The sequence below is a fragment of the Microtus oregoni genome, unplaced genomic scaffold, assembly GCF_018167655.1.
Source record: "Microtus oregoni isolate MIOR12 unplaced genomic scaffold, Mior012 000034F_ref0000314, whole genome shotgun sequence".
Classification (NCBI taxonomy): domain Eukaryota; kingdom Metazoa; phylum Chordata; class Mammalia; order Rodentia; family Cricetidae; genus Microtus; species Microtus oregoni.
Genome location: NW_024543093.1, coordinates 14162305 through 14180846, shown reverse-complemented (window position 1 = coordinate 14180846; position 18542 = coordinate 14162305). Strand labels below are relative to the sequence as shown.

General features: G+C 46.6%; 1 protein-coding gene across 1 annotated transcript; it reads left to right on the top strand.

Annotated features, from left to right (window-relative positions):
• The first annotated feature begins 177 nt into the window (after positions 1-177).
• LOC121432367 (cytochrome P450 4F6-like) lies at positions 178-16533 on the top strand. Its single transcript, XM_041630291.1, has 13 exons — positions 178-265; positions 598-796; positions 5075-5219; positions 7402-7455; positions 7545-7672; positions 8526-8647; positions 11026-11296; positions 11631-11697; positions 11864-11993; positions 14689-14822; positions 14910-14974; positions 15133-15215; positions 15566-16533. The coding sequence occupies exons 2-13, from the start codon at positions 599-601 to the stop codon at positions 15741-15743; spliced, it is 1575 nt and encodes a 524-aa protein (XP_041486225.1). The 5' UTR covers positions 178-265; position 598; the 3' UTR covers positions 15744-16533.
• Positions 16534-18542: the final 2009 nt, after the last annotated feature.

Here is an 18542-nt window from a genome sequence, read left to right as displayed (position 1 = left end):
GTCCTGGCTGAGATAGAAGGTTCTCAGAACCTCCTGCCTGCCTGGGAAGGTCACTCTAAATCCGCTTCGGGTTGGCTCCGCCCTTCATTTTGGCCTCTTGCCGGGGCTGGGAGGAGACAGTTAGGCCTGGGGATGATTGGCTCAGCCCAATAATCAGTCCACACACACACACACACACACACACACACAGTCCGAAGCCAGAAACTTAAGCATTTCCGGAGAAGAAGAGAGGAGATCCCCTGGGACTCATTGCTCCAGAGAGAAGGTGCCAGGCTTGGGGACACACGGAAGGCCTTGACTGAATAGTGGAAGCTCTGTCTACAGCCAGAGTGGCTCCAGGGAGCCCGGTGGTTCTGGAGGTCCATGGTTTCCCAGTTACTACGCCACTTCTCAGTGCTTCAGTCTGGGCCAGTCTAAACTCTAGACAGTTCCCAACTGCCTGTTGCTTTTTCCTGTCCCCCTCTCTCACTGTCTCTCCCCTGCATTGCCCTGGGTGTCTCTTCTCCTTTCTCTATTTCAGTCCTGCCCAGTGACGCAGGCGGCTCACCTCTGTTTCCTGGACCTCGGAATTTCACCCTCTGCCTATCTGCCCTGCAGGATGCTACAGCTGAGCTTGTCCTGGCTGGGACTGGGGCTCGTGGCTGCCTCCCCATGGCATCTTCTGCTGCTGGGTGGAGCCTCCTGGTGCCTGGTCCGAATTCTGGTCTGGATCTATACCTTCTATGAGAACTACTGCCGGCTCCGCTGCTTCCCTCAGCCCCCTTCGGGGCACTGGTTTTGGGGTCATATGGGCATGGTGAGTATGGCTGCAGGTGGGTCTGGGGGTGTCAGGAGGAATGTGTTCTCATAGGGTCAGGAACGGTTCTTAGGAATCTGGGGGTCGGGAGGGGGCTAGGGGCCTACAATAGTTGTAGTGAGGGAAGCCGAGGGGTCCCTCTCTACTCACACACAAAGCAGATCCTCTCCTAGCCTCTGTCCACACTGTTCTGAAGCTTTCTTCTTCTTCCTCCTCCTCCTCCTCCTCCCCCTCCCCCCCTTCTCTTTTGGTATTTCTTATCCCTAGCTAACTTTGGGCCACATTCTCATCAGGACTCATGGTCTGAGGTTTCTTCCTGTCATTTGTCCAGTCCTGTTGTATGTTGTAGTTAGAGGCCCCCGAGACAGGTTGCGTATGACTGAGCCCCCCACCCCACCTGCTGTCCTTACTACCCACTATTGGGCTTGTGGCCTTCTAGTGGACCGCATGTGATAGGACCCTTCCAGGCCCATCTCCGTTGTTCTCAGGCCAGTGCCTGTACCCCTCTGAGATGCCTTTTCCCCTGTGGGAATGAGGTATGATCCTTCTACCTCCGCCCAGAGGACTCTGAATGTCAGAAGACAGATGAGATCTCCCCTCTCCAACAATTCAGGTTCTGTCCTTCCTTACTTATCTAGCTCTCTGTTCTCTAAGTATGTCAGAGGCCTCCATTGAACACTCTGTTTTCCTTTGTGGGGTCAAGATGAAACACGGAATGTCCCGGGTTCCATCACTATCCCAACCACTTCTTCTTCTTTTTCCCTGTGACCTCTTCTATAATGGCTACGCTTTCTGGAAATGGTTTCTTAGTCTCATATCTGTCCCCTTGCTCCATGGTTTCCAATGCCAGAGCCACACTTAGATTTCAGTGTCTCCACCTCCAATGGCATTGATTCAAGTGTGGCTTTTCTCTCACCTCTCACCACGGACTTCTTTCCATCTGGCTTCCCTATCTGCCTTCCCTTATCTCATATCTCCTCAGGACTTCCTCCCCTCTACCTTCCAGCCCAGAAACTTCCTTTCAATCCTCTGCATTAGGCAGGGTTAAGTCAAGCTACTCAAGTTAAGTTTCCCTCTTAGGGCTGGGCCGTGGAGGTTCACGCTTTTAATCCCAGCACCTGGGAAGCAGAGGCAGGCGGATCTCTATGAGTTTGAGGCCAGTCTGGTCTACAGAGCGAGTTCCAGGACAGTCAAGGCTACACAGAAAAACTTTTTCTTTCTTTTTTTCTTTTCTTTTTTCTTTTTCTTTCTCTAGACAGGGTTTCTTTGTAGCTTTTGGTTCCTGTCCTGGAACTAGCTCTTGTAGACCAGGCTGGCCTCGAACTCACAGAGATCCGCCTGCCTCTGCCTCCCGAGTGCTGGGATTAAAGGCGTGCGCCACCACCGCCCGGCTGAAAAACTTTTTCTTAAAAAAAGAAAGCAAACAAAAAAGATTCTCTCTTAGGACATAGTTACAAGCTTTTAGACAGGTTGTCACCACTGGAGCTGGGAGACTAAGCTCATTTTGTGTTTATTTGTTATTTTATCTAGAAACATTGGAAACAACTAGCTGGCATATTATATTCCTTATTTTCCCAGTCATGTTAAAAAGTTTTATTTAGAGAGTCATTACGACCTTGCTCCTCTCAGTGGGTGAATCAGGATTATCAGAGCATTTATCTTGCATAATTCTTTAAGCAGTTCTCACCACTGGTTATCAGGAGTCTGAACTATCAAGCCTTTGGCAATGGTATCAGTTAGTGTCGGGCTCTGTGATTAAACACCATGACTGAAAGCAACCTTAGGAAGAACTGGTTTACTCTCATTCAAAGTTCCAGAGTCCTTCATAGTGGGAAGGCCTGGCAGGAGGAGCAGGAAGCAGAAAGCTCACATTTATCCATAACTAAAACAGAGAGGGAGAGAGGGAGAGGGAGAGAGAAGAGTAGCACAGTCTATAAGACCTCAAAACCTGTCCCCCATGATCTACTTCCTTCAGCAAGGCTCCGCCTCCCGAAGGTTCCATAACTTCCCCAAACAGCACCACCAACTGGGGATCAAGTGTCCCATCTTCTGTGGGCATTTCTCATTCAAACCACTAAAGCATCTTTACAGTTAATCAAATTGCAGTTAGCACCAGATTCCAACAACCCATTAGAGAAAAAGTCCTTCCTTCCTTCCTTCCTTCCTTCCTTCCTTCCTTCCTCCCTTCCTTCCTTCCTTTTATTTTTCCCAAGACAGGGTTTCTTTGGTACTTGACCTGGAACTAGCTCTTGTAGACCAGGCTGGCCTCAAACTCACAGAGATCCGCCTGCCTCTGCCTCCCGAGTGCTGGGCTTAAAGGCGTGCGCCACCACTGCCCAGCTCTGAGAAAAATGTTCTTATAATTCAGTTTCCTTCGAGCCACTCCTGGCACAACAGTTTGTGTTAGTCAAGGTTCTCTGCAGGAACAGGCTCACTACAAAGTATGTGTAGTTTAAAAGAGACTTACTGGAATGATGCTCCACTAGAAGGTCCTGGATGAACTCAGCCACCCATCATGTTTTCTTGATCACAATGATGTTGGACAGTTGGGTGACGTGTAAGCTCCCATCCATCCACCCCACCATCCCTCTTTTGTTCTTCTCCAGCCTGCTCATTCGTCGTAGCCTCATGGGCAGAGTCTTCATACGCTGCCCCCTCCCTCTGCCTGCTCCTTATTCTTCTCATCTTGTCATTTCCAGTTCCTCAAATCCTGGCCCCATGGAATCTTTCTTGCCAAGGCTCTCCACTGTTCTGTCTCTATCATTCTTCCAAGAATCTCTTTTCGTTGTTCTAGGATGAGACTTCCCTGGTCTCCCTGATTTCCCTGTGGTCCCCCTGTGTCCACTTTTGGGTCCTCCCTCCCCTGAACTTTGTACATCGGATCTTTCACTATCTTCTCCCTTCTCTTTCCCAAGGCTACTTCCTTACATGGTGATCCAGCACCTAAGCTGGCTGTCAGTTCTCTCCTGAGGGGAGTTATTTCTTTCCCCTGGGACTGGGTTTCTCTGTGTAGCCCTGGCTGTCATGGAACTCACTCTGTAGACTAGGCTGGCTTTAATCTCACAGAGATTCACCTGCCTCTGCCTCCTGAGTGCTGGGATTAATTCTCATCTCATTTTCCTTCTGAACTGAGAACCAAGACTATAGGTGTCTCTAAGTATTCTTTGCTTCAGAACTGCAGAGGCACTTGGCCAGTGCTGGGGAAAATTAGCTGAGTTTACTCTGAGTCTATATGAATGGTAAGAAGAGAGGGGGAAGATATCAGAAGAATCAGATGTAAAAAAAATATAATAAAGACACATGAAGAGGCATATAGGGGCAAAGGAGAGAGAGGGAGAGAGAGAGAGAGCGAGCAAAAGAGAGCCAGAATGATACAGACACAAAGAGAGTTACACAAAGTGGGACAGATAATTGGTGGTGAAATATATACACAGATACATTCATAAATTTAATTATATCTAAGATATTTTACCTCTCTGTCAGTTATCTATTATGTATTCCTATTCCCTTTACTTATCTATTAAGTATCATATCTATAAATCATTTGTGCATCCATACTTATCCATCATCAATTGTCTATCTATCTATCTATCTATCTATCTATCTATCTATCTATCTATGAAACAGAGAGGGGTTGAAGAGATGGCTCAGCGGCTAAGAACCCTTGTTGTTCTTGCAGAGAAGCTGGCTTCAGTACCTAACCCCCATATCAGGCAGTTGGCATCTGCCTGAAACTACATTTTCAGTTGTTCCAACACCTTCTTCTGGGCTACATGGGCATCTGCATAAAATATGTAGCTATATATACATATACAGATAATAAACCAATAAATCTCAAGAAACAAGACAAGCTGGGTAGTGGTGGTGCACACCTTTCATCCCAGCACTCAGGAGACAGAGATAGGCAGAATTTTATGAGTTTGAGGCCAGCCTGGTCTACAAAGTGAGTTCTAGGACAGCAAAGGCTACACAGAGAACCCTGTCTCGAAAAACAAAATAAAAAATAAAAAAAGAGAGACAGGAGAATAAGGCTTCAGAAAGAGAGAGACAGAGAGCGACACACATAGAGCTATGTATATAGATGTAATAGATGCATATAGAGACATAAATTTAAAGAAAGATGCACACAGTTTAACCCAGGTTTCTAGGTTGCTTTAGCAAGAGCCATAGCTGAATGAACTAATGAGAAGTCTAAGAGTGGTGTGTGATTTGATTGGCAAGAAAACGTGACTATCCGAGGCCCCCATCAAGACTAACCTTCGCCTTCTCCATCCCCAGGTCAAGAGCAATGAGGAAGGCATGCAGCTGATGACTGAACTGGGCCACTACTACCCTGACGTCCACCTCTTTTGGTTTGGGGCCTTCTACCCCATCCTGAGGCTCACCCACCCCAAGTTCATTGCTCCCGTGCTCCAGGCCCCAGGTATTTTCCCCAGGATCCAATGACTGGTCTATTCTCTTCCTTTTCTCCCAGCCTTTCCATCCGTGCACAGGCCAGGTGGGCAGGAGAGAGTGAGTCATGTCTAATAGAAGCCACAACCCTGCTACTAACCTGACTGACCCTGGATAAGGCTTTTGGTTCCTTTAGATCCTGAGTTCTGTTAAATGAGTGAAGGAAATTCTTTCTTAGGAAAGAAAGAAGTTCTACTGGCTGGAGGTGTAGCTTTGTAGTGGGATGCTTCTCTGCAGTGTACAGAGCCTTAGACTGCATGCCTAGGCACTGAAATTAAACAAACAAACAAACAACAACAAAAGAACAACCAAAGAAATTTGTTGGCAGAAAAATCCAGGGAGAGTTCTCTTCAAGCACATCTGGGTTCAGGTCTCAAACATGCTGCAGGATCTTTATATCTTGGTTCCATCTTCCTCTGGGATGATTTCATGCTCATCTAGGGAAAGGTGAACCCTAATGGCTCAACCCCTTGAAAAAAATCCCTGTGGGTCCAGCATGAGTTCTGGGACTCCCTTAACTTTGCCTCATTCGGGTGACAGGACAGATTCTTCATTTCCCACTGTGACTTGATTGTCTCATACTATTTTAGACATAAAATGACGAATAACCAGACTGCATTTTTTTTTTTGTCAGATGGGGTTTCTCTGTTGTAGTCCTAGCTGTCCTGGAACTCACTCTGTAGATGAGGCTGTCTTTGAACACAAAGAGATCTGCTTGCCTCTGCCTTCCAAGTTCTGGGATTAAAGGCGTGAGTCACGACTGTTCAACCTGTTTTGTGAATTCTTCAACAGAACCAAAGCAGAAAAGGACACATGAGTCTTTATAGCACTTTCTTAAAACAAAAGCAAAAGGCTAGAAGGTCTTTTGCATACTTAGGGTATATGATCTTTCCCTACTTTTTGATCCTTGACAAAACATCTCTAGTAAAGAAATAAAATAAAACATGAAGATCTGCTGGGTGTAGCGTGCACCCCTTTAAGGCCAGTGGTAGGGAGGCAGAGACAGGTAGATCTCTGTGTGTTCAAGTTCTATGGGTCTACAAATTTATTTTTCATAAACAAACAAAGAAATCTATTCAATGGCCATTTGTCATAGGATCCAGAATATAGCATGGACAAACATCATTGCAAGCATTCATCATTTTCTGGGCTCATTAGCATAATCAGATCAATTTATCAGGACACCTCTCAAGAGGTCGTTGCCAGGAATGGAGGCTATGACCGCCCTTCTAACAGAGATCTGACACAGACGAGATAGAGCAGAGCCGAACAGAGCAGAAGGGTTTAGAGTTCAGGAAAGTGATGCCCGAAGAGGCACACAGCCCGCCAGGGATTCCACCCACCTGAGTTTAGTGTCTTACAGTTGCTTCAGCCGCTTCTGATGAAAGGGACCTTAAACTGGAAAGTGACTCGGGATGGACAGAGGGTGGGTGGATTACTTCAGGAGATCTGGATGGGTTCATCTGTGTGTGGTTGGCCCTGGAGTTGCTTGATGGCTTGAGAGGCGGTGGCAGTTCTTGGAAGGAGCCATGGGGCCAGCATCCTGTGGCCTTTGAGGATAGGGGAGCCTTTAACTCTAAATACTCAATGCTTAGCATGGTATAAAGGAGGATACATTAAAATTATAAGGCAAGTTTAGGTCACATTTGGAGTGTGAATGGGACACATTTAAATCCTATCTGGGGTTATCTAAAGGGCACAATTAGATCATGTCAGACTGTTGCATTCCAATGTTAGACCATACTGTATCATCTCAGGGAAGATCAAATATGTTGTGTTCCTAACTGTGTCCCTGTCTTACCTTCAGGATGTATCAGGACATGTCAGAGAGTGTGTCCCAGATCTCTGTAAAGGCATATAAGGGTGTCGTACTGGGGTTCAGATGTGGAGTATGTGCTGGACTATGTAGTAGCCGTGTGAAGGCATGTTGGGGCATGCTGTGCCCTGTCAGGTTGATGTTGGCTCTCCCTGCTACTGCAGCCTGGTCTAGCCTTGTCTCAGGTCCTTCCTCCTCCTAGTTTCCTTTGTCCCTTTCCCCTTCCTGCCTTGCTGGACTTGGAGGGGAAGTGCACAGCCCTGGGACTGAGAGTCCCCACCCACTCCCGAAGTTCACATTTGATTTCTCCATGGCCCCTGATTGTCCATCACGGCAGCCGCAGTGGCCCCTAAGGAAATGACTTTCTATGGTTTCCTGAAGCCATGGCTGGGTGAGTACCTCAAGGTCAGGGTCAGGAGACATCCCTGTGGGCCCAAAGAAAGGTGCTACCTTTGCTTACTGCCATGGCTGCCCTCCTAGGGGATGGGCTGTTAGTGAGCACTGGAGAGAAATGGAGCCACCAACGCCGCCTGCTGACACCTGCATTCCACTTTGACATCCTGAAGCCTTATGTGAAGGTTTTTAATAAGAGTGTGAACATCATGCATGTAAGTTTGTGTGTATTTGTTTGTATGGGATAATTTTCTTTAAGATTAAAGAATCTTAATTCATTAATCTTAAAGAATTTAAATATATATTTAAAATATATATATTTGTTTTATGTGTATTGGTGTTGCCTACATGTATACATTCCTAGTGCTTGTAAAGTCCAGAAGAGGGCACTGGATATCCTACAACTGGAGTTAAAGACAGTTGTGCGTCACTATATAGGTACTGAGAATCAAACCTGGATCCTCTGTAAGAGCAACAAGTGCTCTTAACTTCTGATCCACCTCTTCAGCCCCGTGTGGAGTTATTTCAGTAGGCACACACCGGTTGACATTTATGGTGTACCTACTATCCATCCACAATACTATGCCAGTTACATGATCTATATTGTCTGTTGTAATTCCTGCACCATCCTGAGGTCGAGGTGACTATGACAGTTACATCATAGATGAGGGAACTGGGGCCATACGGTACCAGGTTCATCAGCAGTAAGTGTGAGTGGTGGACTGTGGCTTATGGGACAACAGAAGTGGTCAAGTTAATTGTTGCTGAAGGCTTAACAAGTGGGAACCAGGAGAGGGAAATGTGCTGACCAGAGGCATGCAGGCATTAGACTTGAACTCGGGGTTTCTGACTCCTAGCGTGTCTTCTTTTCTTCCATCCACATCTGGCTTATTATGGAGGCAGAAAACCAAGTGCGCTCTCTCTCTCTCTCTCTCTCTCTCTCTCTCTCTCTCTCTCTCTCTGTGTGTGTGTGTGTGTGTGTGTGTGTGTGTATGTGTCTATCCCAGTGTTTGAAGTTAGGGAGGGACACAGTAACCAATGCCTTGTTCTGCTTCCTTCTCTGTCCAGGCCAAGTGGCAGCACCTGACCGCCAAGGGCAGCGCCCGTCTGGACATGTTTGAACACATCAGCCTCATGACCTTGGACAGTCTGCAGAAATGTGTCTTCAGCTTAGACAGCAACTGTCAGGAGTGAGTCACTGTCTTTGTCTGGGAACCTGAGCTGTGGACCAAGGCAGGAGGGTGGGGAGAGAAGACTGGCCAGAGGGAACAGAGGGGACTCCCTGGAGGATGTGGGTCATAACAGGCATTGAAGGATGGTGAAGGGAAAGAATCAGGGAGGTAAGATTGCCTGGATAAAGGTAAGATGTGGCTAAGCAGTAAATGAAGCAAGCAAAGCCAGGCAGTGGTGGTGCACACCTTTAATCCCAGCACTTGGGAGGCAGAGGCAGGTGGATTTCTGTGAGTTTGAGGTTAGCCTGGTCTACAGGACAGGCTCCAAAACTACACAGAGAAAACCTGTCTCAAAAAACCAAAGCAAACAGGCAAGAAACAAACAAACAAAGTAAATCAGATAATCAGTCAGACAGGCAAGGGGGTGGTCTCCAGTCACTGTCTGAGCAAGACAACTGAAGAAGGAAAGGCTGATGTCGGCTCCCGGTTTCAAAGGTTTCAGTCCATTCTGGGTGGGGCAGGGCATCATGGAGCCCCTCCCATTATGAAGGAAGGCCAAGAAGTGGAGAGGGAGAGGTAGTCTGTCCTAGCAAGCTTCCCCCTCTGTTTCCTGCTCTTCTTTCTGGGTCTCTAGCCCGTGGGAAGAGACTTTTGCCCTCTCCCTCAGCCAGTGCTCTGGGGAACACCCTCATAGAGGAACCCAGGGATGGGGCTCGGTCAGTGATGTGCTTGCCACGCAAGGCCACAGACTTGAGTTCTGATCCCAAGCTCCCCAAGCCAGTGTGATTGATATCTGTGATCCTGTGCTGGAGGGAGCTTTAGACAGGGGAAATAACTGGAGCCCATCCGCTAGCAGAGTCAATGAGCTTCCGGTTCAGTGAGAAACCCTTCTCAGAAATCAATGTGGAGCTGCGTGCTGGTGGCACGAAGCAGAGGCGGGGAGATCTCTGTGAGTTCAAGGCCATTGTGGTCTATAGAGCCAGTTCCAGGTCAGGCTCCAAAACTCCCTGTCTTGAAAAAACCAAGCTAAACCAAAACAACAACAACAACAACAACAAAACTCAAGGTGGAGTGCAATTGAAGAAGGTATCTGAGGGCAACCTCTAGACTCCACAAGCGTGTGCACAAATGTGTATCAGCACATGTACATGAGACAACTACACGGCATGTGCACATAAGACATATGTGAGACATGCACACACAGACACACACACTGAAAGTAAGTGATTTGATCTAAGCACTTCTTAATCTAATCAAGGGGGTGGTCTCCTGTCACTATCTGAGTGAGACAAGAAGTCTCACTCAGATAGTGACCCAGGTAGTGACTTTGTAGACCCAGGGAGTCTACAAAGAGAGTTACAGGACAGCTAGGGCTACTCAGAGAGACCCCGTCTCAAAACTTGCCCTCCTGAAATAAAAAAAAACCAAAACACAAACTCCCCCAATCATGCGGAGATAACAGTGCCCCTCCCCCCGTCGCCTTCCTGTGTCACTTGCTTTTCTGTTGCTGTTATAAAAGCTTGGTCTTTTAGAAGGAACAGTATATTTTGGATGACTGTTCTGAAAGGGAAATCCATAATGCAAATGAGGCATGGTATCTGGAGCAGGACACTGCCCCACCATGTTTCAGCAGCTGCATCCAGAAAGCAAGGAGCACAGACTGGAAGTGGGGCAAAGATACAGATTCTCAAAGTACACTCCACCAATAAGGCTTTCATCTTAAAAGCTCCATAAGCTCTTCTTCCCTCCCTCCCTCCCTCCCTCCCTCCCTCCCTTCTTTTTTCTCTTTTTCTTTCCCTCCCTCTCTCCTTCCTGCCTTCTTCCCTTCCCTTTCTTAATGGTATCTTCCTATGTTGTCTAGGATAACTCAGAATTGAACAGGTACTTCAGGCTGAACTTGAACTCATGATCCCCCTGCCTCCCTCTCCCAGGTGCTGGGATTGCAGTCAGAAGCCACCATGTCTATCTAGTGGGCAGATCTTAAGGATGTTGTATACCCAGCAAGAAGGACATGAACTCTCTGAGTTTTCCAAGCAGTCATGGAAGGCATTTAAGCATTTGGGAGTCATAGTCACAGCTAAGACCAGACAATTGACCTAGTAGAGGAATGTCACGTAGACACAGGATACAAGGGATCTGAAGAAGAGGATATGAACTTGATTGCAAGAAATCAGGAAAGAAAAGATGGAGCAGATGCTGAGTGAAAGAATGGTAGGAACAACCATATCTACCTTTGAGTCCTGGTGGGCCAGGCTACTCACGGGGAATAGGGAGCAGGAGAGGTAGGTCTGGCTAGAGCCCTTTTCTGGATAAATTACGCTTCTGTGACTCTGGCTGAAACTTCTCTGGGGTTTCATGTGTGTTACGTTGCTTTCTGTCTTTGGCCTGCCCTGCAGGTCTCCCAGTGAATACATTGCTGCCATTTTGGAGCTCAGCTCCCTAATAATGAAACGGCACTTCCAGCCCATCCTCTATGTGGACTTCCTGTACTATCTCACTGCTGACGGGCGGCGCTTCCGCAAGGCCTGTGACCTGGTGCACAACTTCACAGATGCTGTCATCAGGGAGAGACGCCGCACCCTCTCCAGCCAAAGTGTTGATGAATCTATGAAGGCCAAGACTAAGTCTAAGACTTTAGACTTCATTGATGTGCTCTTGCTGGCCAAGGTGGGCTTTTGAGGGATCTCAACTGAGAACTTAACCAAGAACCTTGACATTAAATGTTAGATAGAAGTTGGACTTGATCAAGAGGGTATTTGGGGAAGCGATGGGTAGTGTTTATAATAAGTAAGGACAGGATACAGAGACATTTTAGAAGTTCTTCTGTTGAGCACTGTGTGGAAGGAGTGGACAACAGCAGGAATCCAAGGAGGGAAGTATAGGACCAACTCTGGAAAGGACAGGGAAGGCATTCTTTGTGCACAAGGGGACAAGAACCTGTCTCAGGTCAGAGTCACTTCTCAGACATGGAATGAGTTGAGGGTACTAGTTTTGTCTTCAGGATGAACATGGAGAGGAGCTGTCTGACGAGGCCATCCGAGCAGAAGCTGACACCTTCATGTTTGGAGGTGAGGGTCCCTGTGTAGGTCTACAGTGAAGGTAAGAGTCTATCAATCCCAATTAGGTGTTTTGAGGAGACACCAGATCCCTCCGTTCCACCATCCACCCTCCCCTCCCCTTTCCTTGAGATGCTAAAGCAGCCCAGACACTCAGACTTTTCTTTGTGCTCCTCAGGTCACGACACCACCGCCAGTGGGCTCTCCTGGACCCTGTACAACCTGGCAAGGCACCCGGAATACCAGGAGCGCTGCCGGCAGGAGGTGCGGGAGCTGCTGAGGGACCGAGAACCAGAGGAGATAGAATGGTGAGCGCAGGTTCAGTGCCATGAATACAGTTGTGCACCAGAATGGTAGTTGCTATTTTTGATTTGTACAATCTCACTGATTTATTTATCTGTGTGTGACTGTGATGGGGGTGCGCACGTGCCAGGAACACATGTGGAGATCGGAGGACACCTTTCAGGAGTGGGTCTGTTCTTCTACCACGTGGGTTCTAGGGACTGAACTTGGGTGGTCAGGATCAACAGCAAGTCACCTCCATGGCTCTACTTTAATTTTTTTTCTAGTTATAAGCTGGCCTGGAACTCACTATTCTCTTCTCCTGTGTCTCTCTCTTAGAATCACATGAACAGCTTGGCCATCTCTTGTTAAATCTCTACTGTCTGACCCCTGAGAATTCCTAGATCATAACCTCTACTCTTCTCTTGGGTTATGTGTCCTTTGTTTGTTGATTTGAATCACTCTCTCACACACACATACATACATATACATAACGTACACACTCACCCCCTTACACACTCACACACATACACACAGTCGCACACATTCACCCACACACACAAAACTCACTCACACACACATTCACACACACACACTCACACACACACTTACCCACACACGCACCCCCCACACATTCACACACTCACTCACACATATGCTCACACACACACTCACACACATTCATCCACATACACACTCACACACACCCACCCACTCACACACACATTCACCCACATACACATATTCACACACACACACACACGTACACATTCACCCACTCACACAATGCACCCACATACACACTCACACCCACACCCCCCACACTCCCACACAAACACATGCTCACACATATGTCATTGTAACTGGCAGACAGGATTGTAGGCATGCCTGAATCACTCCTTTGAATATTATTCATGGTATCGCATGACATATAGATTCTTCAGTTGTATGAATAATATACCTCCCTTTCCTTCTGGTCTTTCAGTTCTAGCTTTTGGAGTTTTAAGAATTCTTTGTGTTCTGTCATGAGAATGTCCCTTATGCTGTCTTATTGGACTTTGTAGATTTTTTCATTCTCCTTAATCAGTCTGGTAAGGGGTGGGGCACATGGAGAACTGGTAAGTGGGTACAGAGTTGCAGTTAGTCTGGGACGCTCCCCACTCTAGCTCAGTCAAAGTTAGCAATAACCTGCTGTGCACTTATTCTCGCCCCAAAGAAATGATAAATCTTGGAAAATGTTAGATGTGATTAACCAATGTTATAGGCCCAGTTTTTCAGATGCAGTGGAAAATCCATGCTTTAGTCAGAATAGGCAAGTATTTATTTTTTACTTATTCGCTTTTAAAAAGATTTATTTTTATTTATGTTTGGATGTACACTTGTGCCCCTCAACAACCAAAAGCGTTCAAATCCTCTGGAGATGGAGTAACTGGTGGTTGTGAGCTGCCCCGTGGGGATGTTAGGAAGTGAGACTGGGTCCTCTAGAATAGTGGCGAGCACCCTTAACCTTGCTGAGACACAGTCTCCTAAAGCTAAGGCTGGCTTTTAACTCAATGGGTAGCCTAAGCTGGCCTTAACATTGTGATCCTCCTGCCTCCAACTACAACATCTTGAGTGCCTCCATTTGATTTTTAAAGGTCGTTCACATAAGTGTATGTGATAATTCTGTTTTGGCAAAGATACCTTTTGATAAGTATGTTTTTCTTAGAAATGTTCCTAAAAATATTAAGTAAATTTTCCCACTTTTTCTTTTTTGTTTTGATTTTCTAATATTTTAGTCTTTGATTCAGAGTCAAGGGTAGTGGCTCCCTCCTCTTCTCTCAGCACTGATGAGGCAGAGGCAGGAGGATCAGTGCAAAGCCATCCTCTGCCTTATAGGGAGTTCAAGGCCAGCATGGGCTATATGGAGACCTTGTTTAAAAAACAACAACAACAAAACAATGTATATCCAGGTATGGTAGCACAAGTCCTTTAAGTCCAACACTTGGGAAGCAGAGGCAGGTGTATCTCTGAGTTTGAGGCCAGCTTGGTTTATAGGGAGTTCTAGGGTAGCCAAGGCTAGTTAGTGACACCTTGTCTGAAAAACTAAGTAAAATCTATAAACAGGGCAGGGGAGATGGCCCAGTGGTAAGGTACTTGCTGCTAGCATGAGGACTTCAGTTTGGATACCCAGAATCCACGTAAAAAGGCTCAGGGAGCGGGAGATCAGATTGTGCTGGACAGTCAGTGTAACCTAAGCATCCAGTTCTTACATGCAGGGAGAGACACACTATCTCAAAACAGAAAATATAGAAGGATAGAGGAAGATGCCCAAAAGTGACCTCTGACCTACACACACACACACACACACACACACACACACAAATAAACATCATAAAATGAACAAGTATGTTTGATTCATCTTAAGTTAACTTTGTTATAGGATTAATAATCACGGGGAGGCAGTAGGAATTTCAGCAAACGGCAGTGAGGCTGGTCAGTACCGTTTATACCGTTTACTCTGCGTGTGTGTGTGGTGGTGTGTGTGCGTGTACGTGTAGTACACGGTACATGTGCGGAGGTTGGAAGACAATCCTCGAGAGTTGGTTCTCTCCTATTACCCGGTGTATCTGGGTATTGGATTCAGGCCGTGAAGCGTGGGTGCTAACCCTCCAAGGCCAAGCCATCTAGCAGGCCCGGCATTGTTTTTACTATCTGGATAATTGTGTGTTGTTTCTTTAGGGACGACCTGGCCCAGCTGCCCTTCCTGACCATGTGCATCAAGGAGAGTCTGCGCCTGCATCCTCCGGTCATCTCCATCTCTCGGTGCTGCACCCAGGACATTGTGCTGCCAGATGGCCGGGTCATCCCTAAAGGTGTGGGCTGTATGGGGGGGGGGGTGGCTCCTGGTGGTCCCCTGTGGCAGGGTTGACTTCCTCCTGACTGTCACTTCTTGTCCAAAGGGAATGACTGTATCATCAGCATCTTTGGGGTTCATCACAATCCTTCAGTCTGGACAGATCCTGAGGTGCGACCCCCCTCCCAATTCTGGGGTGGGGGGAGGGGCAAGGCTTGTACCTGGGAATCCAGAACTGTCCCTCTTCTGTCACCATATCTATCTTTTCTGGGGCTGGCTGGGCGTGCAGAAGGACACGGCCCATAAGTTTAGTCTTGCTTGGCCCGCAGACCTACGACCCCTTCCGCTTTGACCCAGAAAACCCTCAGAAGAGATCACCTCTGGCTTTTATTCCCTTCTCCGCGGGGCCCAGGTGAGAGCGATAGTGACCAGGAGCTGACAGCGGGAGGTAGGGGGGAAATGGGAAGTCGGGATGGTTAGGTTCTGGGTCTCCTTCCCTCCCTCTGCTCAGGGTGTGTGCAAAGGTCTAGAGAGCCAGGATTGGAAGGAGGGGGCTCTGTGCTCAGAGCTTCGCCCTGGTGTATCTTGGGCGTGAGTCTGAGTGAACTTCGGGCGTGCGGATGCACACTCGGGGTCCAAGGAGCGTCACTGCCCCTCCTGCCCCTAGGCTGCCCAGGCGCAACCGGGACTTGGCCAAGTTCAAACCCCAAGGGTTGGTTGTGTCCGGATGTATTCAGAGTCCCCCACCCTGTCCTCCCGCAGAAACTGCATAGGACAGACTTTCGCCATGAACGAGATGAAGGTGGCGCTGGCGCTCACACTGCTGCGCTTCCGCCTCCGGCCCGACGACAAGGAGCCGCGCAGGCAGCCGGAGCTGATCCTGCGCGCAGAGGGCGGGCTGTGGCTGTGGGTGGAGCCGCTGAGCTCAGGATCTCAGTGACTGGGCCTGGGACTGCCCCACTCACTTTCCTCGGAGAATCCGGAATAAGCAGAGCCTCACCGAGAGCCAGCAGGCGGCGCTGCAGGACAGTAGAGAACCACCGGTGGCCTGGATGAGACAGGTGGCGCTGGTTTCCTCTTGGGTCATCCACAGGACCTGCAGACTGATGGGAGTCACCCAAGCTCAAGCGCGGACTTTATTTTGGCGATAGAGCCACCATAGATGTTTGAGCTGTGAGTTCCTAAACAGCCAGGGCTATGTAAAGAAACCTAGTCTCACCCTACCCCCCAAAAATGCGTGATGGGGGAGCATTACTCATATCCCATAGGTCTTGTTCTTTGGGGAAAAAACTGGCAGGTGACCTTTGGGCTTGACTGCCTTGGGTGTGCAACCATTGTTTTCGAGGGAGAATACCGAATAGGTATTTTGGTAGACATTGGGGCGGACTATTTCAGTGACTGATTTCCACAGTTTTATAGTGCATCTTAGAAGGATAATGGGAATCCTGCAACTGTATTTTTATTTTTGAATATTTTTTGAATCTCCTATGCCGCTTGTGTTTTCATATAAAGTTCACAATGAATTTACTCATGCAAAGAGCCCTGCCGTGATTTTGAGTTTTCTGTAAATTAAAGGACCAGGTGAGGAGAATCATCATCTCACTATTACTGAGCCATTCTATCCATAAATATTGTATAATTCTGCATACAATACTGAGTAATCCTGGATTTCTTTCACCCAGTGTCTTGAAGTTCTCATCACAGATAAGCCAAATATATTTTGTTCAACTTTTACCTGAGTAAAATTTCATAGCATATATTCAATAATGATTCTTGAAAAAATTATTTACTAGTTATTGTTATACATAGAAGAAATTGGAACACTTTTTAAAAATGATTTACTTATTTATTTATGTATATGAGTATTTTGTCGGTATACACCAGAAGAGGGACTTGGATTCCCATATACTTATAGACAACTGTCTATAACTGTAATGTGGGTTTTGGGAATTGAACCCTGGACCTCTGGAAGAGCAGCCAGTGCTCTCTTAATCACAAAGTCATCCCTTCAGGCCTTCCTTCCTTCCTTCCTTCCTTCCTTCCTTCCTTCCTTCCCTTTCTCCCTCCCTCCTTCTGTTCTGTTCTTTTTTTTTTTTTTTTTTTTTTTGAGACAGGGTTTCTTTGTGTAATCCTTACTGTCCTGGAACTCACTTTGTAGACCAGGCTGCTCTTGAACTCACAGAGATCCTCCTGCCTCTGCTTCCCTCTTTTTTTCTTAAAGTGGAATATTATAAATATTTAGACTTGCAGGTGTTCCGGTATTCCAGTTCATTTGTACTCACTCTCCTCTCTTACTCCAACTTCTTTGTGATTTAAAAACCATTTTTATCCCATAAGTAATACACAAAGAAGCTTGATGCGTGGGTAACCACAGTGTGCTGAGCACTGCATAGGATAGATTTTTGTGCATTGTCTAGGTATCATGCTATCAGAATACAAGTAATGGCATGTCCTTAATCACAAAACCTTTTTCCCTTGACCTTTCTTTCTTTCTTTCTTTCTTTCTTTCTTTCTTTTTTTAAAGATGTGTTTATTTAGCTGGGAGGTGGTGGTGCAGGCAGCACACTAATGACCTCTGCAAGAGTAGCACATGTCCTTAGCCTCTGAGTGAGTCAGCACTTCAGCCCCATTTTTTTTGTTGGTTTTTTCCATGTAAAATTTTCTAATATGGATATCTACTTCATCAGAGAGTCCTGATGTGATTTTAAGTCTTTAACTTGTTGTTAATTTTTGTGTATGTCTGAGTGTGTTTGTTCATGCATGCAGCCATGAATGTGTGAGTGTGGCGGTCAGAGGACAATATGGATTGGTCCCTACTTTTCCACACGTTTGAGGCAGGTTCTCTTGAGCATCTAGAACGGTCCTTATAAATCTGTGGGGTCTCAACCATTAGGTTGATGACAACCATCTGTGATACCATCAGAAAACACAGATATTTACATTATGATTTATAACAGTATCAAAATTATAGTTGTAAAGTAGCAATAAAAATAATTTTATGGTTGGTGTCAGCACAGCATGAGGAATTCTATGAAAGGGTCACAGTATTAGGAAAGTTGAGAAGCACTGATCTAGAGAGTCTCCTTTCTCCGGTTCCCAACTACCTGCAGGGGTACAGTAGGGATTACAAACACCCCACCTCTGTCCTACAAGCTCTAATTTTGATCTCAATGCTAAATGCATCTATTCAGCTTCTAAACCTGCCATTATTTAAAACAACCCCAACACTATTCAAAAGTCTTAAGTTCACAATTACTTATGAGATGTGAGCGGAGTCCTTCATTGTGACGTCCTATAAGAAACATACAACAAGCAAAAAACCCACCTACTAATATATATCTAGTATGTATAGGACAGAATAAGCATCTCAGTCTAAGATGGAATAATATGGGCACAGGAAAGAAGAATAAGAAAGAACAAGCAAAAGACTGAAACGAATCAGGGAAACAAGCAACAACAACAACAAAACATAGCCGCTCCATCTCCAACATCTGGGACTCCTGATGGAATCATTTCTGCTCCAACAGCCCTTGGCAGCCGTGTCCCTTCAGCAATCTCTGGCAGCAAATGGAATCTTTTTTGAGTCTGTTCCACTTTGTGCCTAAAGCATTCTACAGCTTCTCCCAATATACCAGGATCTTCGTATCAACTAAGCATTCAAATTCCCAGCAATATGCACCAGACTGTTGAGACCTTTCTAAAACCCATCACCAGGCTTCAGCGGCTTTCTGGTAGCCTG

Coding starts and splice junctions, on each gene's coding strand:
- LOC121432367 (XM_041630291.1), top strand. CDS start 599: ATGCTACAGCTGAGCTTGTCCTGGCTGGGACTGGGGCTCGTGGCTGCC. Junction 7,456..7,544: donor TTTCCTGAAGCCATGGCTGG/GTGAGTACCTCA, acceptor CTGCCCTCCTAG/GGGATGGGCTGTTAGTGAGC. Junction 7,673..8,525: donor AGAGTGTGAACATCATGCAT/GTAAGTTTGTGT, acceptor TTCTCTGTCCAG/GCCAAGTGGCAGCACCTGAC.